Here is a 25,726-nt window from a genome sequence, read left to right as displayed (position 1 = left end):
GATGGAAGAAGTTAAATTGATTAGTTTTTATCTAATCTTTTCCTATAGCAGAGCCATATCTGCTGAGATCTAATAAACCTACATTTATCGTATTGTATCCCTCAGAGATTATGGAAATCCAGCAGGGTGAACTAGCGACTTCTGAAATGTCTTTTAAAAAGACAAGGTGCCTACACTTAGGCACTATACCTTGCAATTCACTGTGAAGGTGTCTCTCTGCTCAGTTTTCTACCCATCACCTCTAATAAGGCAAGTAGGAAGGAAAGAACGAAATATCTCTTCCCCCTCAAAATTTCATCAGCATATCATGGTGCGCTATAAAAGGAATACCAAAACTAAAGTGCTCATTCCTCATCTATTAGAAGATCACTGTAAAAGATAAAGTTGTACTTCAAAAAGTACTTTGGAGATGATTTAGGAGCAAAGCAGATGCATGTATTCAATGCTGTAATCTAAACTTCCTCCCCTCTCTCAGCCTCTACTTACCAGCCACGTATCTCTGGAAATGTATATGCTCACCAGTTATGTTTCACATTGCATTTTTTTTTCAATATACCCTACTTTGCATCAAGCCTAAGAAGATACTCGCTACTGGTATCCAGAAAAATGAAGCAGAACATCATCCAACACAAGGGGTTGAGCTACCATCCCTGGAGGCATTTAGAAGACCTGTAGATGTGGCACTTAGGGACATGGTTTGGTGGTAGGTTTGGCAGGGTAAGTTTAATGTTTCACTTGATGATCTTAAAGATCTTTTCCAACTTAAATGATTCTATGATTCTGTCATTCTATGATTTTATGACAAAGCCATGGCAGTGTGCAGAAGGGAATCTGAAATTCATGATGGCAGGAGCAACATTCTGAACTGCAGCATGACAGTGAAAACCCTGGACTATGACACTGAGCTGGAAGAAAGCATATGATGTGGGGAAGGGGAACGTTTTATGGATTTAAGATGTATTTCTAGTGTTTGTTGTGTTGTTTTCTTGAATTTGTTATATTCAATTTAAAAAAAAACAAAAACAAGTTATATGAATCCTCCATCTCTTAGCCTATGAGTCTTACAAATCCTTTTTTAACAGTAGCAAAACCCCAATACAGAGTGGTAGAAAGTTGCTAACTGGTTTGACTTCACAGAATCACAGAATCACAGAATAACCAGGTTGGAAGAGACTCACTGGATCATCGAGTCCAACCGTTCCTATCAAACACTAAACCATATCCCTCAGCACCTCATCCACCCGTGCCTTCAACACCTCCAGGGAAGGTGACTCAACCACCTCCCTGGGCAGCCTGTTCCAGTGCCCAATGACCCTTTCTGTGAAGAATTTTTTCCTAATGTCCAGCCTAAACCTCCCCTGGTGGAGCTTGAGGCCATTCCCTCTTGTCCTGTCCCCTGTCACTTGGGAGAAGAGGCCAGCACCCTCCTCTCTACAACGTCCTTTCAGGTAGTTGTAGAGAGCAATGAGGTCTCCCCTCAGCCTCCTCTTCTCCAGACTTAAAGCAAACTGGCAGGTAAGGAAAATATAATTAAAAGCATAATCCTGGTTTACTAGATGAGATCTAGAAAACCATAGAACCATAGAATCACCAGGTTGGAAGAGACCACCGTATCATTGAGTCCAACCAATCTGCCTTAGTAACAGATTTCCCAGACAAATTGTGTGATCCCAGTTTAACAGGCTAATGAAGACAACAAGATAGCAGGCAAAACCTGATTGTGATCTTTTTTTTGAAGCGGACATTAGCCTCAGAATCAGAAACTTCAACAGACTAGGGACTTGTTCCACCTCATTTCCAGACCTCAGTATTCATCAGGCTTCTGAGACTCACCCAGTTTTGGGGATGTGTGGAAGTGCATGACTGACTAGGAGCTTTATTCTTGGATCTGTGCTCTAGAAGGACTAACACACTAAAAGCTAGGCTTGTTCTCAGGGGAAAGTATTCAGCTGTGAAATGTAAATGAAAAATGAATAGAATTGTGTAATTATAGGTAGAGAAAAAAAAAAGAGCTATTGCTGGACGGAAAAAGTGAGGAGGGTATGTATTCACATTCCTGGGCAATTTTGTTCACACAACTATGAAAAAGTATAAATTTATAAATATACATTTGCAACTATGTAAAAGCAAGCAGTATAATGGGAATAAATTATATATGTGGAAGTAGTGTCAATAACCAATCGTAACTACAAACAGCAATCAAATGCATGTTTCTGAAAAAAATACTGGTTTTCTAGGAAACATTAGAATAATAATTGAAGAATAATAATGAAACAGCAAATAATAACACCGGATAAGATCTCAATGAATGAAGGGGAAATATATTTTCTGGTTTGAAGTCTTGATTTGACAAAAGATAATCAGGGGAAGCGTGTCTGTACTCCAGTACCTTCATTTTTTCTCACATACAAAGACACCAACAAACATAAACCCAGTAATTTTAAATGATAATTAAATTATTCAGAAGTAAATTTGGGAAATTAAAACCTACAACACATAGACAAACATGTCAATTATAATAATGTGTAAAATGATAATGTTAACAATCATATAGTGAAAAGCTGTTCCCAAGTAGTTAAAAACCAGATGCTTAACTTAGTACTCAAACTTAAAGGTGTGGGTTATTCTAGTGATACTTCTTCTTCAACGAACTGTGTGCTTATTTTCCAGATATCCCTTTGCTAGGATGGCTAGGAGGATAATTTTACCTTACATTATCTATAGGACTCACTTGCTGGAGTGAGTCGTGAAGTAAAGACCATAGGATAGTTCCTCCAAATGCAATCACTGTGTCTAGAAAGATGGGAGACATTTAGCATTCTTGTGTGAAAAGAGATTGAAGTGTTTCATCTGCAGATATCAACTACGAGCACATTTGACAGGGAAGCCATCCTTGTTATTAGAGTGCTCTTGAGGAAACTCTTACAGGAAATGAGATAGTTTTACAGATGACTCCGCTACCTTTCTTTTAAACAACTCAACATACAATGTGAAATTCTTTGTGAGGGGATTGGCAGTCCCAGTGTTTCTTCAAGTGATAAAAAGAAGTGGAGGGAAAGGATCTTCCTCAAAAGCCTCATCATGCCAATGTAAACAGAGAATTCACAGTATGGGGAGTTGCTTCCACAGGAGAAGTACAGGGGTGGGGAAAAGAGTAATTGTAACCTCCCAAACTGGGAGAAATTTCACACCACATTGGTTCATGATTGTGCCTGTTCTTTAAAGGACAGAAAAGGAGTCAACCCTAAGGGTTTGAATCTTCTTGTGTACTTCTTAGTTGCTAACCCTGAAGCTCTTTTAATTAAATAGAACCAACTAGGTGCCTGTAGGCACAAACTGCTTTCTAGCCAGGAGGGAGAGATTTAACTGGAGGACGTATATAGAAGAGGAGTGATGACTCAAAGGGAAGCTCTAGGGAGAGCCTTCAAAACTTTGTGATGTACTGGAACAATATTGCATAATCACTTGAGGTGTCTGGCTGAAATAAACACTAAAATCATTCTAGTTGAAAGGACAAGAGAGTAGAGCATTTACACATGGGAATAAAATTTACAAAGACACATTTATGAACATCTATCTGATTTTGCAGACAGATCTGGCAGTGTCTTTTTGCAGTGAAATGGACTACTCTTACTGAAAAGAAAGGGATGCTGCCTTATTCTGAGACCAAATCAACACCAGATAGTCAGATAAAGACCTTTGTAGTTCAGAGAAAGACCATGTACCTGCACTGTATGAAGAGAAGGCAAGTTTTTCATCCTGGATTAAATAAGCCCAGGTTTTTAAGACAAAGTCACAAACAGTTTACTTTTTTAGCCATGGAAACTATATACACGTATCGTATGTGTATATACAATGTAAGTGATATGGCTTTTTTCATGTATAGCGATACATCCCTTTACAACAAAGAAAAGAAAAAAAAAATCAAGGCTGAGTTTGTCACATAAAGAAATAAAATCTTATTAAAACAAGAAGTCTCCAAAGGAAATCCACTTCAAGGTGTGTAGAACTAGTTGACATTTCAGAAGCATGGTATCCATACTAGACAATAAGACTCACTTCACAAAGTTGTGATAAAACCATCTGACAATATAAATAGAGTAACTGTTCAAATTTTATAAAATCCAGCCCCAGGGTTTTTCCCAGGAAAGAACTATTCGCTGACCTGGAGCTGATTTTTAACAACAATGCATTATTTTTTAATATTGTAGTTCACAATGCTATATTACAGGTTTTAAAATGTAAACAAAAAAAAGCCAAAGCAAAACAAGCCAGTTAAGAGTTAAAAGAATGAAAACACAGTATGAAGAAAGGACCCTTAAAACCATCTGGGGGACTGTATAAATGGCTATTTTCACCTGAAAACTCTAAAGAGTATTGCTTTACACTGAAAAACAAAGTATGAAATTTGTATCTTAACTATGGCAAACGTGCAGCTTAATAATTACATTTACATTTTATCTCAGAAAACATTCTGATCTTGGTTTCTATCATAGCTCTAACTATTCCTCTTTATTATTTTTGTTCTCTTAATAGTAAGAGAGACATGCATTACTTGGATTTTGCACTGACTTTAAAGTTTGTACAGCCTGGGAATCAGTCCTTTCAACCCAAGAACTTTGTTCTCTGCCCAGTATTCTGACACACGCCATGTGCTATTAACGATTTGATGAATGAAATGAAAGCATGTGACCACCTACCCACACACCTTGGCAGAGGTGCACTCCATACACGCCGACCACCTCCCAGGCAGGTAAGTTTATTAGCACCTTCCAGGCGATATCCAGGGAAACAAGAAAAGATCAAGGAATCTCCAACACCAAAATGAAAACCAACTCGCCTACTGAAGGCAGGAACACCAGGATCATCACATGGCTCCAGATCATATTCTGCAGAGAGTAAAACATAAGGTATAAATAAATGGAACAATTTACCCACATGGAAAAATAAAGCTTATCAAATTAGTTGCATTTTGTCAGTATGGAACACTTGGAAAATATGTATTTCAGAGTTATCTTCTCTACTGATACTCAGTACTGTCTCTGTATGTCTGTTATGGCTATATATACAGTAATTATCTGTCTATCGTGTCCCACAAACACTGCACTTATTTTCTTAATTTCAAGGGCTGTAATCAGCTTGTACTGTAAAAGTTTTAATATTTTGTAATTTTCTTTAATTATTTATAGTCCTTGTATATAACTCATGATTCATTTCAACCCCCAAACAGATTTAGAAATAAGAGAGTTAAAAAAAATAAATTATATAATGAAGAAAAATGTAACAAAATGTCAAATAAAGGGCCAGGTGAATATAAAGCTATATGACCACATTTTCAAAACAATGTGCTTGAGTTTCTGTGATAAGGCTACACTCTTAAACTGGTGAAGTTTATTTGAGTTAGCACATCACTCCTTTTTAACTCTTTCTATACATCCTTTAGTAAAACAGCACCAGTTTCTTCTGAAGAAATGCTTTCTGTCTTAGTTCTTATTTTTCTCTTAGACTTCCTCCAAACTTCTTTGGTTTGGAGGTTCGAATGGTTCTCTGAGAACAAGGAAAACTTCTCCTTAAGAGTCATAACAAACATTCTTGTCAATCTGTTAGCCACCTCTATAAACCTTGGCCCATTTTCTACAATAAGGACTATACAATTTATACTGGTTGTTATTTTTTCCCCTGGTGTTTCATAATGTTTTTGCTATCTACAATTAAAAATATCTGAGAAGAATTTCTAGACATTTAGCAGAATGGAATTTCTTACCTGAAAATGTTATGTTGAAGCCTTCATAAGAAATTGAAAAATCAGATATAAATCGAAGCTGTGCAGTAAAATTTCCAAAAAGGCCAGCTTTAATTGTAGGGGGTAAGACTGAGCCAGTTAATCTGGCTACTGGTTCTGTGAAGCTGCCATCTTCAGTAATGAGCAAATAATCATGAGAGCTCTCAAGGTGAAAGGTGTGAAAAACCAGCTGTACACCTTTAAAAATATTAAAAAGGGGAAAAGACAAGCATTAAAAGGGAAGGTTTTTTTTCCCTTCCTTTATACATAGGTGACACAGAAAGTAAAACTTATAGTATATGAAAGAATTTTAGAAGAATGGAATCGAAATATGACATGCAGGAAATAAAACTTGCAGAAAGAACTTGGGCTTAAGCAATCAAAATGTGCAGTGTGGATGTTTGTTTAGCTCATTGTAAATCAAGACCTCCCCTCAGAGAACTGATGGAATTCAGTGCTATTTGTATACAGCACTCTGAAAATCAATATTTGTATGGTATAGATTTTATTCAAGTTCCTCTATTTATAACCTCTGTCATAATCTTACTATTAAACTACGAGATGTACTTTAATAATTGGCTAAAACATTGTATTCATGTTTTATTTCTTGCATTTTGTCCAACAGAACTCTATTTTTTTATTCTAACCTTCGAGGAAGGTTATATATAAGGACAAAGCAGATACAAGATTTGTGTACAGTCTTCCATGTATGCAGATTCATATTTTCTGGGACCAATCTTTTACTCGAGTCATGCCTGTTTTTTCAGTTACCAACTTCCAGTCCAGCAATGAATTTAATTTTGAATTTCCATTAGGTTTTCAAATACAATTATTTACTGTAGGGAACAGCATTCTTCATAGAAAGGCTTCTCTTATGATTTACATTTAAAATGCCATATAAATTTTAAACAAAAATCCAGTCTGTAAGAAGATTTTAAACAGCAGAATCTTCCGATATAGTTCTCAGATGATCAGACATTGTAAAGACTTTTTGTCATAGAAAAGAGATTCAGTGGTACGTAACACATCATTAGTTTTTCCTAGGCTTTTTTCCTCAGTTCTTTCACATATTTCCCTAACAGATAAACTGCCAAGCTCAACTGTACATCCAAATGCTACTTTACTGTATGTATAACAATTATATGTAATTTTTGGCCCTAATGATTTAAATCTGAAATCTAAGGTTACTAATCAACAGATCAAATCTGCTTCTTGATGCTTAATAATGTAGAAGACCAATCAAGAGGATCCCCACAGCTTTCACAAAATCTTTAGTGCTATTTAATAAGTAACTATTATTTTAATGTATTTTACCTCTTCTACTTTCCCCCCCTTTTTTCTAAAAGAGACTAAAACACATTTGTTCTGGTAATAATTAAAACAATGTATCTTTTGCAAAATAAACACAAAATTTTAACACCACATTCAAAGATATTTATTTTGCAAAATCAGTCTTCCTCAGAAGAATGGCAGAAAGCACTAATTTAACTCAATACATAAATGAGATTTTATTGCATTTGTGTGTTTCAATTTTATAAACGCAGATGTTATGTATACATATGTAATTCACATTAGATTCTTACCCTTGCCATGTGACACTTCAATTGTCCAAGTGCAGTTTAAAGAGTTTGGATAAAAATCAGGAAAACCTGGAGAAAGAACAGTTCCACTCTTCCCATGAATATATCCACCACATAAAGCTTAGCAAGAGGAAAAAAGTGAGGGAGAAAATAACAGAAGTTATATAGAAGTCCTGTTTATTATTAAAAAAAAAATTAAAATATTAGCTTGCTTTTCAAACTAAATTAAAATTAAATTTAATTAAACTTAAAATTAAAACTAGTCCGTTATTAAAATAAGACGTTAATTCATCCAAAGCCATAACAATCATGTTTGACAACAATCCAGTTCTTCTTACATTAGTCCTTGAAAAAGAGTTTATTTTTCATCTACAGCCTCTCCTGTTAGTTAATAGGATACAAAAGTAGGTAAAACTTTGTTACAGAGTACTGAAAGCATTAATTGCTATTGTCGCATTACTTAAGAAGTAAGATTATTTTTTTGTGTGAACTAAAAATCAAATATCTTGCATCTACTTTTCTTGCACTACATATTTAGAAAGGCTTATATTTAATTCCATTTTTATCAAACAAAATTATTAAGAAGAAAAATGTCCTTTTTCAAATAAAGAAAAGTTCTTCCATTTAATTTTTTCTGTGATGTTTGGGAAAGAAAAAAGTTTATTTGCCTCTCTTTCAAAGATTTAGATTGTCCAATCATAAATCATTTATGTGGAACTGAGTATTTTGAAAGGAAAAAAACTCTACCCTAGAAAACATTTTATTGATAATAGCACTTGCTAAACAGAGCCGCTCAAATTTGCATGGCAAATTAGTTAAGTTTAAGATTTGCATGCTGAATTGTTCACTGATCTTGTAAATACAGTGTAGCTCTGCTTTCCATTTCGCTGTCGCTGTCCAGGTTTTTTATGGTTTATTTTTCTTTTTTAATTTTAATAAATTAAGTATTTAACAGTAAAACCACAAAGCGTTTTATGCTTTCAGTCTTCTTACTCACATAGAGAGATATACATATACACATAAAAGCATAGTGGCAGTATAGTTAAAGCTGTTTGGTTTTTTTTTTTTTCACCTCATTTGATTAAGGTGTTTGTTAAAGTTTTCAATGTTTTTTGAGTTTATGTATTATTTATATTATAAATAGAAGGAAAAGCAACATTTCTAGACAAGTTTTCCTGTCTATGTTTATTGAATGTGTGAACGAGAATATGCATGGCTAAAACTGCAGTAAATACATGATTGATAACATTACTTAATAATAAATAACATAATTACAGATATCGGGTTCATAATGTCATAAATGAACAGTAGTTTGCATTCATTCAAAATCTCTCTTATTCTGTAAACATCACAGAAGCAAAAATAATATTTGATTGTGTGACATTCCTTAAAGCAGATATTAAATATTTACAAGTAATTTACATAGTTATACATTTAAAAATTAAAATATGTAAATGTTCTCTTTTTATTTAGCTCTCTCTAGAAAATCATTTTCACATCCTACCTTGAGATTATAGCATTTTGAGAACGACACATAGCGGAAACTTTAACCACCGTGCCTCTGTACAGTTATTTTCTTTGTTGGCATGAAAAAAAGCAACGTGCTTTTCTCTTAGGGATTTGTTCTGCTGATTTAATTTCTTAAGTTGTAATTTTGAGTGCTTTAATACTCTGCAGGTGACTGTAAAATCTTCATTTCAACATCAGTAAAATCTGTCACATTCCAAAAATGTAGGTCACAATTTTTTGAGCCTCAAAAGACAAATACACTAACACAAGATTACTGAAAGAATGTGAGTTCTTTTTTGTCTTTTTAGACTATTTTATTCAACATAGTTGAATATAGCAGGAAAAAAAGAAGAAACTGAGTGTAATCCTTCTACATGTCTTGCCCAGAAGCTCTAATCCAGAAAGGCTTGAAATTTTCTACCACACACTTATGGTGAATGTGCTCGGTAGACCTGGGAAATAAGGACTGTCTTTCAATGAGTGAAAATTAACTAGATCTTTCCATAGTTTAGCATTCATATGCAAACAAAAAAGTGAATGTTGGTGCTTTAACTGAAAAATACATTCACAGTTTTTAGTGAGAAGTAAATTGAAATATAATAGAATACTATTCAAAATGAAGATTCTTACAGTGGCTTTCTTCAACTCGTTGAAGCAAAGCAAACAAACAGAAGGAATCCATAAGAACAACGTAAGGATACTAAAAATGCTTTGCTCATTTTAAAATTACACCTTGTAGGAAGATTTGTGCCTCTCAATTTATCAATTATGCCAGGAACATACAGTCCAACATTTCATCACAAAATGCAATTGGAAACGAGAGTGTGCTTCTGTCCTAGCAGAGGAGGAATGAGTTGTAATGCCTACAAGGTGAACCTGCCATTTGAATAGTAGATTACTTTGCTTTGTAGCGATTAAGAGCTCTTAACTATACAATCATCTTCTGCTAATTTACATGTTTTGTGCATGGGGCCAAAAGGCTGTAGTGATAAATGGATGCCTAAGTGAGAGTAAGTGCTCAGATTCAATAAATCTATTTGAAACAGAGTTAGAAACTAAAATACTTTTCTGAATCTAAGTTTGATCTTTGACATTCCACTGGACCTGCAAAGGAAGTCAGTAATTTACTGCTGTAAGTCACTAAAGCAACAGCTTTTGTTGCTATGGGCTTGGTTCTTCTTCCTTCACATATTAAACTTTCATCACTGCCTTGGAATGCAGTTAGATATTGACAAGAAAGAAGCCTGGTAAAGGCAAACACTTTTAAAGGTAATCCTTTAGCAATCAGAATGGAGAAAATAGGAAATTTTAGCAAGGAGTTTATGGAGAATTTTCAGAGACACTGAGTTCTCTCCCTGTTGAGGTACATGGCTACATTTGGACCTTATTTTCTATGATTTGCATCAGAGGGATTCTGTAGCAACCATACAAGCATTTCATGAAAAAAAAATTTAGTCAATTGTTTAATTCATAGAAAAAGAACTTTGAAAAACATTTCCAATGATAAAAAAGCCCACAGGAATTGAAGGGAGATAGAAACAATTATAAGGTTAATTAGTTCTTAAAAACAGATTAAGTTTCTTGGACTTTAAAGCTGTCATTGGAGGAACTTGACACTTACCATCACAGCTGGGTAATGCATGATTCCACTGATGGTTTCTTTCACATATGAGTGGTTCTTCATCACTCAGTGTGTATCCTGGATCACAGCTAAAAGTTACTGTAGAGCCGATATTAAAGTTGTTACCATGGCGATGGCCATTCACAGGAATCCCTGGGTCGAGGCAGGAATCTGATTCCAGAGTAACACCTGAAACATACATATTTAATTTATTTCCCTTTGTTTTTCAGATAGCAAGCGGAAAAAAATTCCAAACAGAACACAAAATTAGGAAGACAGGAGGAAGAAAGAGCCCCCAAAAGATACTTGTTAGCATTGCCTGAGAGCTGATGTGGGATATGAAACATTTTCTCTAGCTGTTTTCAGTGACTCAGAGCACAGGTTTTCAATTTTCAGTCTAGTAGAACAGAGAAGCCCAAATAAAGCAAGAAAAGGCTGAAATCTTAAAGTTCATTTTATCAAACAGTAAGGAAAATAGACAAAAAAAAATAACACCAAATGTCTGAAACAAGAGGAAGATATTAAGGTTCAAATTGGGAATACAAATTTTGCTAGTATAGAAATCATATTAAATTATCCCATTTCAACAATTCAGTTTCTGGCACTGCAGGACAATTCAACTTTCCATTGTCATTGGAATGGCTATTTGACTTATCAAAAACCGGTGTTAAGAAACAACAGTTCATTAACTCAGTAATTACCCACAGATTCCTACAAATACCATCCTGTGCATCAAAACCAGAAAGACAGTGAACACAGCTTACACCATAGTATAACTCTTACCTGTCAGAAAGAGTCTTTAGCACAGATTGAATGGTGCTTGCTAAAAATCCTGGAGCTATACAGTGAACAAGGTAAAAATCCCCCAAATTATCACATGGAGGCTCATTAACTAGGCATTATCCATTATGCTTACAGTGATAGCAAATGATTGTGCAATTCAATCATGTAATGAGCTATAATGGATACACACAAGGGAAACGAATTAAGACTCTATTGAGATGAAAGGAATTTATCTTATTTTCTGTTACTGCGTATGGTGGGTTGATCTTGGCTGGCTGCTGGTTCCCCACCCAGCTTCTCTCTCACCTTCAAAAGCTCAGGTGGAGAAAATAAGATAGAAAAGAAGATTCAAAAGCTCATGAGATGAGATAAACACAAGGAGATCACTTACCAATTACCTTCAAAGTCAAAACAGGCTCAATTTGAAAACAGAGTAGGGTGGTTAGAAGCAGACACAAAAATTAAAACAAATCCACCACACTCTTCTTCCCTACCTGAAATTCATTCCTTCATTCCCAACTCCACTACCTCATCACACCTTCCCAAGAGGCATTGCATATTTATAGAACTAAAAAGTTCTTTTCCAAAACTAAATCTAAACAAATAACTAACTTTACACATCATGAATAAAGTATGACCTTTATCTTTCTTATTAATTATAAAATTTCACTTAAGGAAAACTAATTTTACTAGATTTTTTAAATTACCTAAAAGGAAAGTTTTTACAAAGATGGGTGATCCTTGACATTAAACAATTTTCCCTCTGTAAGAGAATTGTAATGTTTATCAAATACATGCTGATGTAAATAGTAATATGGGATGATTACTGTCTCGATGCATAACTATGATCTCCATAAACCAACACAGACTTTCAAAAAACTTATCTGGATTTCAGAACTAACTGCTCTATTTTCCTTGAAACTGATCATGCTTTCTTGTTTAAGGAAAAACACATTTCAAAAAAAACCTTAATAAAGTATGTCTTTGTATCTGCGAATAAAGTTGTTTCTATCTGTTTTGGTTTAAGAAAAATACCAAGGTTACAAAATCTATCTTATAAAATGACAAACTGAAAAAACCATCAAAAAACACTTAACTAGGGAATTTGAAAATTATGAGGCATGAGGCAAGGTCATTAAAAGAGTAGAGGTGAATTATTCTTGATAACATTGACCATTTTATCAGTACTTTTATTAAGGGCTATTATGGGCACTTTATAATTTTTTGCTTAGATGCAAAAGAGTAGACCTACAGAGCCTTGCATTAACTATGTTAGAAGTGCTATCAAGAAGGTGAATTACAGAAATTTAAGGTGGGGAATTAACAAATTGCCTTCACATCTGCAGAACCTTTAAGGGGTCACATTTTTATTAAAAGGTGTATTGCAGGCATATTTTAGCTTAACAGAAAATTACTGCCATCTCAGTAGCAACTCGGTATAGCTTATATTGAGCTTTTTATTTAAAGTAAGATTAAGATCCTTCTGCTTCACAGTTCACTGATTTAATTTATCTTCAAAATTATGACTATAATTGGAAGATTTTTAGTACACTTTTGAATAAGACAGTTATTTGAATTTCCAAAGGAAATATTCAAAAACTTTTGCAACTCGCAATTGGCTGCCATTCCTTCTATGAGTGGAAGGAATGTGAAACAAATAGAAGTTTTGTTGTGATATCTTTAACATTAGCAACTTGCATATTGAAGCCTGCAAGGGCAATCAAGATATAATTTTGATCTACTCACTTTCTGAGACTACTCAGTGTCTCCAGAGGGGTTTCTCACCTGTATTTGAAGACACTGAACCTGCTTAGTCCTTCCTTCCCTCTGGCATGCATATTTGTCAATATAGTTATAAAGATCAAGGAAGGGTGTATCTGTGATACCCGATACCCACTATAGAAATACTTCAGGAGCTCCCACTGCTGAGTAGCAGAACAAGAGAGACTGCAATAGATTCCAGTTGCATTACATGAACATGTACAACACAATGCAACACGGAGAACACTTTCGTCCTTTCAGAAAAATGGGGTAAGAAGAAACCAGTGTAAACAGTGAGGCTGTGACTGACTTCAGAACCCCTGTGAAACAATGCACTGATGTAGTATTAAGTGTTCAGCAAGCTGTCTCTGTAAAAATTATGCTGGGAATATGAACTTACCCATTCCAGTTGTTGACAGGCAAAAATGTTCTGTTTATATTGCATTTGATTCTACAGTGAGGAAATTCAGGGCTGGATTCATTTGCAGTTTAAGATCCACTATTGTTTTTAGTTTGTTTTTTTTTTCACATGAGCATCAATGACATAGCCTGGAGTATCAAGAGGGATTACAGACTCGTGGGAGTGGTGGTAAGGGACTCTGAAGTGCAGGTAGTTTTTTTTTCATCAGACATCCTGATCAAAGGGAAAGGATTTGAAAAAGCCAGCCAAATCTGTCTACTTAAGAAATGGCTACAGCACTGGTGTCACAGTGTGGGTTTCAGCTACTAAGATCATGGGACTCATGTTGAGAAACTGGATCTGCTGAGGACTGATTGTACCCATCTGTCAGAGGAGACCTGTTTACCCAGGATAAGGAGAAGGCTGACGTGTTCAACAACATGTTGCCTCAGTCTTCACCAGTAAGGGCTCAAGATACACCACTCAAGCCCCTGGGAGCAAAGACAAGGACTGGGAGATCAAAGAACTGCCCACTATAGATGAGGACCAGGTTTGACACCATGTAAGGGACCTAAAAGTATGCAAGTCCGTGAGACCTGATGAGATGCATCCATGGGTCCTGAGTTACAGGCAGATGACATTGCTAAACCACTATCCATCATATCTGAAAAGTCCTGGCAGTCTGGTAAAGTTCCCACTGACTACAAAATGGGAAACATAACCTCTGTTTTAAAAAAAAAGAAGAAGCAGGGAACTACAGGTTGGTCAGTCTCACCTCTGTGTCCCCAAAAAAAAGATCATGGAGCAGATCCTCCTAAAAACTCAGCTGAGGCACATGGAAAAATGAGAGGGTGATTGGTGACAGCCAGTATGGCTTTACTCATGACAAATCATTTCTGTTGTATCTGCTAGCCTTCTATAACAGGGTTACAACATAGTAGATAAGGGAAGAGCAACTGATGTCATCTACCAAGACTTATACAACGCATTTGACACTGCCCTGAACTCCTGAGCTGGAGTCCTGCACTCAGCCCTGGAGCCCTCAACATAAAAAGAATTGCTCCATGGCCTCCACCGATTTCATTGACCAGATCTCCGTTGCCCAAAATATAAGTTTCAGGCTTTAGAAACTTCTATGTCAACACTTAAATTTAAATGTTTAACAGCTGAATGTCATCCACAATGACATGAAAGCAGAAGAGCAGTAACTGTGTGTAAATAAGAAAGCATGCTATGCTTTTTGTTAATCGCTATTGAAATTCAGTTTTCAGATAACTATTTAATGGGAAATATTATTCACAAGAAAATAAACAAACTCATTCCTTAAATCAAAAACTTGAAATCATTTATTTTTTCTTAACTTCATTTCATTATCTTACTCATGTCTAAGCAAAAAATAATACCAGACGCTCATTTAAATGTTACTTCCAGAAAAAGATACTTTAGCCAGGGTGTCAACCTGATAAGAAAGAGCCCATAAAATAATATTTTTTGCTTTTATTATGACTTCTAAAATTGGAATTATATTAGCTTTTGGTAAAATGATTTATTTTTAATTTCAAGGCACAGGAACTGTATGTCAAAGAAGATGAAGACCATTTACTATCCTTTTGTTGTCTTTAGTTAAAGATTTAATCGAAATTTCAAAACTGCAATAATCAAATCTAATTCTGACATGTTATCAGACTACTGAGAGAAATAGCACTAGGAGACTATTGCCATGTGTGTGAGATACTAGATTTTTCAACTAAGTTAAAAAGTGAACATACAAATACCAACACAGATATTTTATTACTAATTTTTAAAATTTTTAACAGAATAAAGACATCTACCTGATAAAGAGCTTAAAATAAAACACAAAATTATAAATATTTAAGGACTGTATTACAAAATGGAACAGTAAAATCTATATTCATGCAGAAACCTACCTACTGTTCCTTGTCTTTACATGATTTAGCAGCCTTGCAGTTTACCATACTATTGTCTGTTCAGTCATTACCACCATGTCTGAGCCAAAGCTAAAAGAAGCTACACGGAATTTCCAATTTATGATGTAGCTAAGAAATATAAGTCTAGGCACTTATGCCAGATTAGTTTCCAGATAGGAACAATTGATAAAAGCAACGTTATTTCGTTAGTACAACCGCACTAAACACACAGTACCTTCTTCAGTACCTAAGTGAATGACTGTACTATCATATAAAGGATCAGTATGACTTCAGACAGTTTAATATGTCATTTTACATACTTAGTTTAAAATAAAATGCTATTATAATGATTTTCTAGTTCACAGGGAGATATTAATATGCAATTATCTGCATTTTAGAATCATCATGGATAAGGGCCAGTTCTACTCAGTGCTGCATAAGTGTATGAAAAACAGAGAAAGATAAAAAGAGAGAGAAAAAGACAAAGTGATAAAGAAGTTAAAAAAACCCAAATAAAATCCCAAACCAAAAAATGGACAATATATCTTTACCCATAAGGTCAAGTTTCTAAAATTATTCTCCATTTGGTCCACAAATGTTCCAAGTAACATATAAGAAGTTAGGAAGAAAAGAATTTCAGAATTAATTAATAATTTCAGAGTTTTCTGTCAGTGCAGCATAGAGTAAATGTAATTTGTTCTTCTACAAATATAATTACTGAAGTTTATTTGTTCACATTCATGTGCTCATTTTCAAATTGAATGCTATTTTTAAAATTAAATAAAAATCTATAAGAGAAATATGAGGCTTACTTTCATAGCGAATTAAGAAACCAACACTGGATCGACTGTTGTCTGTAGTGAAGAGCAGATACATGTAATTTCCAGTACTGATAAGGAACTGGGGTGCTTGTGTTCCATGGTATTCTCCAATTAATGGTGATGAGTTAGCTGGCCCATCTCTGACTTCCAAAGTATCATAATTAACTTCAGTCTGAAATCTGAAAAGGAATACTCAAGTCAGCTGGTAAGCAGAGGAATGGTTTCTTTTTCTTTGATTGTTAAAAGTGTAACCCATGTGCAGCTGATTAAGAATATCATACATATAAAAATGTGCGTATCTACTGATCCTCCAGTGTATTCCTGAGGATAACAACTTAAGAAGGTTTATGCAGACATTCAGTGGGGAACCGGGATCCAAAAGTACAAACTGTCTCAAAGAAAACAGCATTATCAAGATCTAAGATATTTCTTGCCTTCAGGCTGAATAATAGTTGGAGTTACTAAGAATAACTTCAATAATATTAAATAATATTAATTATTTCACTTCAATAATTTCATTATTTGATAACTGCTATTTGGACAAAGCTGCTTTATATATTCAAACTTCTTTTTGTTTTTTCAAGGATTTTTTAATCAACATAGTTTGCTACTCAACTTTTAAATAATTACTTTTTGTCCTAAGAGGTAATGCAATAAAAATATTAAACTGAAATCAAGCAGTCATTTTTAATTTTGTTGTTTGAAATTTACAGCTATAATAAGCAAAGTTCCTTAGTTTATTTCGTCAAAGATAAAGAAACAGATCATAGAAAGTGCATCAAAGAAACAGATAATATAGACAACAGTGGAAAACCAGGAGGCTTACAAGATAGTTAATTTGCAAGAACCAGTCACTTTAAAATCACCAACAGAGTCAATGTCTCTGTCAATTACTTAACCCCATCACATTTTTCCAGTTCATCAAAGGTGCCTACACATGCAGCTAGCCACTTCTAGTTGTTCTTAAATTGAACTGTTCAAATCTGCTCTTTCTGTAGATGAAGCTTTGACAGGTATTTTTCACCTCACATGCTTTTCAAGAGAGTTTGTGGTTATATCAGATACTTGTGCCTACTGAAGCCTCTAAACCATACACACATCAATTTCCCTGTCAGCAAAGTTTCTGTTATTACACTGATAACCATACTGGTCTAAATATATTTGTCTGCAAACCCAATATTCTTATTTTCAGAAGATGTTGATAATTCAGAAATGCATACATTCTGAGATTTTATCTCCTTTTCCCACAGGGCTATGAATTCAACTTCTGAGACTAATGATCTGTGTCCCTATGCAATACAACATTTTTTTTCAAAGTGAAATACCGTAAGCTCTCTTGCCAAAATGTGACATGTTTAGTGGATCTGAAGATAAGAAACTGTGCTCTTGTAATTAAAGAAAACTACAGATAATTAAACATTCAGAAATGAAGATATATATCATAGAATGGTTTGAGTTGGAAAGGACCTTGAAGATCACCTCATTCCAATCCCCTGCCATGGGCAGAGACATCTCCCACTGGATCAAGCTGCTCAAGGCCCCATTCAACCTTGCCTTGAACACCTCCAGGGATGAGATATTCCTTCAAAACTTAAACAAAATGTATTTTGTTAGGTATTGATAACAGAATGAACAAGTTCCCCAGCCAGGCATTGTATTTTACACACCAATTATCATTCATCAAGCAAAATCATCTTCACAGACACATCACTATCATTGACAGCAAGTTCAGTTTAGCAACTCTTTAGTAGTCTCTCTAGTTCTTCTCTCGTGATTCCATGAAAACAAAAGCACATCCAGAACTGAGAAAGCTTGTGATTGCTTGACAATCAGAGCTAATGACTGCTCAGAAACTGGCTTGGCCCTTTCATATCATGCCTTCCTGTTTGCACAGAAAACTCTCTAGATTTACAGTGATTTCAACCAAACTGCTTGCTCTGTTTGGATATGTTAATACATTAAACATTTTCAGGACCAGGTTCTGGCAGTGAAGCCAGCTAGCATAGAACAACCTATATCCATACTATTAAATACATCCTTTAGCCTCTCAAATAGGGAGATATTATTCAAATTTCCTGTTATGAATGGTTGCTTGCCAACACTAACTCCTGGCCATGCTTGATAATTATCTGGGAGAATGCTATTTGGCAAGCTCAGGAAGTACTTTAGAGACTATTTCAATGATTTGACTGCACAAACACATAAGTTCTTGCATCTGGGAGGGTTCTTTGGTTATGTTTAATTTACCAAAACAGACAGTCACAGAGGGCATCACTAAAGTACTTGACAGTTTTTCACTACCTTTCCATAATTTCAGAGATTATACATTGATTTATCCTGCAGTGGAATGAGAAAAAAAGACAGATGCTGTTAGGTTGGCTTACATACTTTATTTGTACTCATAATGAATGGACTCAAGGTCAATAATTCAATAGTTCAATTATTTTGACAGTTATGTCTGTGTGGAAAACTAATTAGGAATAAAGTGCTCTCAGACAGCTATAGCAGTTTTCTTAGCAGGGCAGTACGACAGCAGCGGGTTGTAAAGCATTGCTGGAGATAGAAAACTTACAACTACTCCTACAGGAATAGCTACCCATTAAAGCAATCTTTATTCCCAGTAGGTTATGCTCGTCTCAACCTCAGAAATTTATTTCTACTTCACTTGTCTGGGTTTGAGGTTTGTTTTTCTGGGGTTTGGGGTTTTTTTTTTGGGGGGGGAGTTGGATGAGTGTATGGTGCTTTTTTGAGTTGGACTGGTTTTCTTTGCAATCTTTGTACTGTCACTGAAATGATAAATCAAGACAATTTATAATTGGAAGTTGTACATCCTTACTGAAGTTACTTAATTAAGAATAAATTTTAGTTTTTAATTTTTTTTTAGTGTTTATTAGCATAGTTACATTACTAAAAGGCAAGACAGTCTCCAAATGTTCATAGAGAATTTATAAAGACTTCAGTAATGCTATGTTATACTAGTCTTCATATGTAGTTACGTAAGTTTAAAATAAGGTTGTTTGCTTCCTATACTGTCCAATCAGTTTTCATCAATTTTCAAAGAAAAATCTTCCAGTCAGAATTTATCCTTTCAACCCCTTTTCTTATGGCTCAAATCAATTAGATTTTACTTTTTTGTTACACTTCCAGGCATTCCTCATGATTTTAAATGCAAAACATTTCAACGTAAAATGTTCATAGGATTACTCAGTCATTTGCTGCTATTCCTGGGAAGTTTCTAAGTACTCTGGTAGGGCACATTTGTCTCGCAACATTAAAGCTTCATTAGATTAAAAGCAAGATAATTTACATTATGAATATCACATTCATGCAAAGTTTCATTCTGGCAACTCTAGCTGTGATGGCAAGTCATATAGCAAAGCATAAAAGATTTCTATTTTCTCCAAACTAGACAAGATACTTGACAAAACATTGTATTATACTTGATAATTAATTAAAAAAAACCATTAATTGATCTTTTTTAATTCTTTGATAGTGATTTTGCTTACTGATTTGTAATTTGCTAATGTTATATCAGACAGCAGTGTTAGTTTCTTGTAAGTAACAAAAAGGTTTTCCATCCAAATTTTAATCTAGGTAGCAAAGCCTTCACATTAACTAAAGAAAATAGCTTTACTACAAAAGGGAGATTATTATACTATCATTGGCTTTCCAAAACATAACACTTTTAATTTAATTTATAACACAATGAAATAATGCTATGCAATTTTCTAAACCTGCCAGGAAAGCTCCATAAACCTCCAGTGAAAGCAAGGAGAGGTTTCTTCTCCATCTATCAAAACCAGTGTTCTTAATGGTAATATTTTTTCGCAATTGAAACACTTCAGGAAGAATACAAAATACTTCTTTTAATAATGTTGATACAAACTGAAAGAGATCAGTTGACTGTCTGCTGTACTTTAAAAAATATACATGATCAGAATTCTTGATTTTCTATCAGGATAAGCTCCAAGTTCTCCTTTAATTTCAGTGCAGTTCAATTTGTACTCAAAGCTCCAGAGTTCTGTTGATGGAATATGTATGTGCATCTGTCTAAAATTCAGTAAATTTAGTTCTTAAACTGGACTATATTTCACAGGAGCCTGTGTTCCCATTCATTTCCCCAGAAATATAGTGGTCGTACTGTTAAGGTCATAATCTGTCATACAAACCTCTGCAACTGCAGGCAACACATTTCCTTTTATAAAATCAGAATGCTACATCTTCCAACCAACGCAGCTATTTGCTTTCACTGCATTTAAAGAGACATCCCTGAACTTCAGGTTTCTGATGATTAATTAAAAGAAATAAAATGGTCGGCAAATAAATACGTGCTTTTAATTCATATATTAAATCTTTAATGAGGGAAAAAAAAGAAACTTAAAATTCTGGAACTTCTTGTTGAATGCAATGAAAACAAGTTAACTTTTATTGTTGTAAGAGCTCTTATGAAACCATTCTTCTCTGTTATTGATCATTATTTCCTTTTCCCCTGAACTTATTTATAATAAGAAAACAAAAGAGGATTTGGAAAAAAAATAGGATAAAGTAAACATGCAAGCTATTTTAATCTTCCTCCCTGCATTACTATTCATGCCTCTAATAATCTTCACAAAAATCTTCTATGCATGTGTTAGTTTTGATTTGTGTTTCTTGATGAGGGTTACAAGAACTTCAGCAGCTCAGTCACTGAAGTTGAAAATGCATAACTTTGTATATCAAAGTGGAATGCTTTTTCTTACATGATTAAGTTTGCATTTACTTAATTTACCTGCAATTTTGTTGCCCAGACATCTAGTCTTGTAGGAATCTTGATCAGTTCTTCAATCACCCTTTTTTTAATATCCTGAATAAATTAGTACTATTATTAGTCTAATTTTCTCCTTTTTTAAGATCTTTTTTGAACTTGCTGAGCAGTTTTGAACACAACACAGATCTCTGTAGAACTCCCAAAATTCCACTGTGAAACTTTTATTGTCTGTTAGTCAAGTTTTTATTCATGCAATGTCCTTCCTTGCACTGAAATGATGCTTAGCTTTCTAATGGCCTTTTGCAGGGTCAGGCGCAAAATACAAAAAAATTGCAATTTGTAAACCCTGGTAAACTATATCCAATATATTTCTATGCTTTCTGATTTCTGACCTAGGATTTTTTTTTCCGAAAGCCTCATTGACATTTCATAGAATCATAGAATCATAGAATAACCAGGTTGGAAGAGACACACCGGATCAACGAGTCCAACCATTCCTATCAAACACTAAACCATGCCCCTCAGCACCTCATCCACCCGTGCCTTCAACACCTCCAGGGAAGGTTAATCAACCACCTCCCTGGGCAGCCTCTGCCAGTGCCCAATCACCCTTTCTGTAAAGAATTTTTTCCTCATGTCCAGCCTGAACCTCCCCTGGCGGAGCTTGAGGCCATTCCCTCTTGTCCTGTCCCCTGTCCCTTGGGAGAAGAGGCCAGCTCCCTCCTCTCTACAACCTCCTTTCAGGTAGTTATAGAGATCAATGAGGTCTTCCCTCAGCCTCCTCTTCTCCAGGCTAAACAACCCCAGTATATCTTTCCTCAGTATATCCTATTAATCCGTGCTTCCACTAGCTACACCTTGTTATCGTTCTCTTAGTGGCCATCCAGTATGCAGATCCTCAGATCTCCATGGAAGACTTAAAGGGTCTGGTTCCTGAAAGGCACAGGTATCAAGGCAGTTTTAAAAGAACAGTTATACAAAACTTTCAAGTGTTCAGCCATCTTATCTTTGTATTCATTCAGTACTTCTGGGTGAACATTGTCTAGTTCTGGTGACTTGCTATTAAATTATCTGTATCTGCCACCACCCTTAGCCCTGGCACTTCAGTCTGAGGCATATTCCAGTGAGCTCCCCAAAACGAACAAAGCTGTGAATGTTAAGTTTAAATGTATGTAAGTGGGGAAACACACAGATCAATGGAAGTGGTGCAAGCAGAAACTCACTAAAAAAACCACAATTCAGTTAAAAAAAGCTGAATGAGAGTTGGAAACTGGAAGAGAACTTGGAGGAAATATCAGCTACACTTATCTGATCCTCACACTCTTTCCTAGGACTCTGCATTTTTGTCCCTGTGTGGAACATAATATTGAGCAAGACAGATCTCTGACTTGGCCAAGTAACAGTCACTTTCACATTCTTCTGCGTTTCTCTCTAAAAATTTTCATCCCTTTTCATTTTAGCTCTTAGAAATAGAAGGCTGAATCACAGAATCACAGAATCACAGAATAACCAGGTTGGAAGAGACCCACCGGATCATCGAGTCCAACCGTTCCATGATACTGAAGATTATTGCTCATCACTGTTGACTCCACATGAAAGTGAAATGAGACACAGATTATTGCCTCCCCGTGGGTAATAGCAGAAAACAGGACAGCCAGAACAAAAGAAGCCACTGAAGCCTAGCTCCAGGCACTGTCTTTTGTACTGTCCTTTGCATCTTTTTGTCAAATGGAGTATTTAGTATGGTTTTACAGATCAAATACCTAAATAAATGGAAATTTTTTGCTTATTTTACAAAGATGCTTCAAGGATGAAGATTTCTAATTTTTTTAAGCACTTTGTTGGCAAAAAAAAAAAAAAATCACAATGTTGTTAGATACTTACATGGTTACACAAAAGTACTAATTGAGGTCATAATAATTACAAAAGGATTAAACATGCTGCAATTCACATTCCTTCTGCCTACATGCACTTTCACCACCTTCTGACTACACATGGGAGGTAGATTAGGCTTAAAATTATTCCCCTTGACTAATATATTATTATTCCCGAAGAAACCTGCACACTACATAAGGACATAACCCAGTTCATTCTGGTAACATTAATATAGGTCCACACTGAGATAATATTTTTAAAAACTAACTGGGACGATAAATGAAAAACTCTGTCTTTAATAATATTCTGAAGTCTGAACATCTTTTTCTTTCTTGTCTGAATCTTCATATCAGCAGTTATAGTGAATCTGCAGTATGCAAACACACAAAATCCTGATATACATTGAGTTAGTAAATAATCACAGAATCACACAGAATCACAGAATAACCAGGTTGGAAGAGACCCACCGGATCACCGAGTCCAACCGTTCCTACCAAACACTAAACCATATCCCTCAGCACCTCGTCCACCCGTGCCTTAAACACCTCCAGGGAAGGCGACTCAACCACCTCCCTGGGCAGCCTGTTCCAGCGCCCAATGACCCTTTCTGTAAAGAATTTTTTCCTAACGTCTAGCCTAAACCTCCCCTGTCGGAGCTTGAGGCCATTCCCTCTTGTCCTGTCCCCTGTCACTTGGGAGAAGAGGCCAGCACCCTCCTCTCCACAACCTCCTTTCAGGTAGTTGTAGAGAGCAATGAGGTCACCCCTCAGCCTCCTCTTCTCCAGGCTAAACAACCCCAGCTCTCTCAGCCGCTCCTCATAAGGCCTGTTCTCCAGCCCTTTCACCAGCTTTGTTGCTCTTCTCTGTACTCTCTCCAGAGCCTCAACATCCTTCTTGTGGTGAGGGGCCCAGAACTGAACACAGTATTCGAGAAGCGGTCTCACCAGTGCCGAGTACAGAGGGAGGATAACCTCCCTGGACCTGCTGGTCACGCCGTTTCTGATACAAGCCAAGATGCCATTGGCCTTCTTGGCCACCTGGGCACACTGCTGGCTCATATTCAGTCGGCTGTCAACCAACACCCCCAGGTCCCTCTCCTCCAGGCAGCTTTCTAGACAGACTTCTCCCAGTCTGTAGCACTGCATAGGGTTGTTGTGCCCCAAGTGCAGGACCCGGCATTTGGCCTTGTTAAACCTCATGCCATTGGACTCAGCCCAGCGGTCCAGCCTGTTCAGATCCCTTTGCAGAGCCTCCCGACCCTCCAGCAGATCGACACTTCCACCCAGCTTAGTGTCATCCGCAAACTTGCTAAGGGTGCATTCGATGCCTTCATCCAGGTCATTGATGAAGACATTGAACAGGGCTGGACCCAGCACTGAGCCCTGGGGAACCCCACTTGTCACTGGCCTCCAGCTGGATTTCACACCATTTCCCACCACTCTCTGGGCCCGGCCATCCAACCAGTTTTCCACCCAGGAGAGTGTGTGCCTGTCCAGCCCAGAGGCTGACAGTTTCTCAAGCAGAATGCTGTGAGAAACTGTGTCAAAGGCTTTGCTGAAGTCCAGGAAGACCACATCCACAGCCTTTCCCTCATCCAGTAGCCGGGTCACTTTGTCATAGAAGGCGATCAGGTTAGTCTGGCAAGACCTGCCTTTTGTGAACCCATGTTGACTGGGCCTGATCACCCGGTTCTCTTGCATGTGCTTCATGATAGCACTCAAGATCACCTGTTCCATGACTTTCCCTGGCACAGAGGTCAGACTGACAGGCCTGTAATATGCTAACACACACTGAAGTAGAACCATAAAATATCTCGAGTTGAGAGAGGTCCAGAAGAATCATCAAGCCCAACTCCCTGCTCCTCACAGGACTATCTAAAACTAAACTACGTGACTAAGAACATTGGGGTCATGACCACTCCCCTGGGGAGCCTGTTCCAGTGAGTGACCACCGTCTCAGTGAAAAACCTTTGCCTAATATCCAATCTCAACTTCCCCTGACATAGCTTCTAAGGGGAAAAGATGTGTCCAAAACACAATACTCATAACTTTTTTTTTTCCCTAGGAAAATTAGGCTTTCTTATGGTAAGACCTGATCATCCTCAAGGACAATACATGTAATTGTGCCTGAACACAAAAGTAATCTGAAGTCCTAATCAGAAAATATCCCTATTTGTGTGCTAGGATGTGGACATTTCATGTGAATTGTTTAAAATATAAATAAAGACAATATAAATAAAAATTTAAACTTTAGTTTTCTGGTTGAGGAATAACGTTGTGAGTGTTGCATCAGAATTCCTTTCTCTGGTTTGGGTTCCTAAAGAATATTTTTCTCATTCAATGTTGAAACTAGTATTTGTGCCCAAACATTACTTGTTGTTTGACTTTACAATTCTCACCTGTCAAAAGTAATCTTAATGGAGTGTCCTGGTCTTGCTTCAATCACCCATTCACAATTGAGTGAGTCTTTATAATATCCTGGCCACCCTGGCGGTAAGATAACACCATTTGATGCTGTCAAATGTCCACCACAGGGTGCTGAAAGAAAAAACAACATATATTTGTATCATACACAGTATCTCTAATGCAATATTATATATTCCAAGAACTTTAAAGATGGAATTAAAAAGCATAGAAAATTAAGTTTAATATACAACACAACCAAATTTTCTACATTACATTACCATATTTATTTACTTACATTCATTGTACTGTGCCATGTGATACCTTTTTGATTAATCATTCAGCCTCGGGGCACTGACTGTTGTAAATATTCCATTGAAACAGAATGGTTGAGGTTGGTAGGGACCTCTAGAAATCATGTGGTTCAACCCTTGTTCTTTATAGTACATTGCACAGGACCGTATCCAGTCAAGATCATACTCCACCTCCAAAGGCAAGCACTGCACAGCCGCTCTGG

At 36.1% G+C, this 25,726-nt stretch overlaps 1 protein-coding gene across 1 annotated transcript in view; it reads right to left on the bottom strand.

Moving 5' to 3' along the window:
* Positions 1-25,726, bottom strand: part of CSMD1 (CUB and Sushi multiple domains 1) — a 1,116,699-nt gene that overhangs the window by 246,081 nt on the left and 844,892 nt on the right. The window contains exons 16-21 of the mRNA XM_069851527.1: positions 25,206-25,344; positions 16,177-16,364; positions 10,493-10,681; positions 7,366-7,482; positions 5,765-5,980; positions 4,701-4,889 (exon numbers count right to left, since the gene is read on the bottom strand). Coding sequence (XP_069707628.1) covers positions 4,701-4,889; positions 5,765-5,980; positions 7,366-7,482; positions 10,493-10,681; positions 16,177-16,364; positions 25,206-25,344 — 1,038 coding nt within the window. The remainder of the gene's footprint in view (positions 1-4,700; positions 4,890-5,764; positions 5,981-7,365; positions 7,483-10,492; positions 10,682-16,176; positions 16,365-25,205; positions 25,345-25,726) is intronic.

Source organism: Phaenicophaeus curvirostris, chromosome 2 (genome assembly GCF_032191515.1).
Source record: "Phaenicophaeus curvirostris isolate KB17595 chromosome 2, BPBGC_Pcur_1.0, whole genome shotgun sequence".
NCBI classification, from domain to species: domain Eukaryota; kingdom Metazoa; phylum Chordata; class Aves; order Cuculiformes; family Cuculidae; genus Phaenicophaeus; species Phaenicophaeus curvirostris.
Note: the sequence above shows the minus strand (reverse complement) of the source record. Positions and strands in the feature narration are given on the sequence as shown.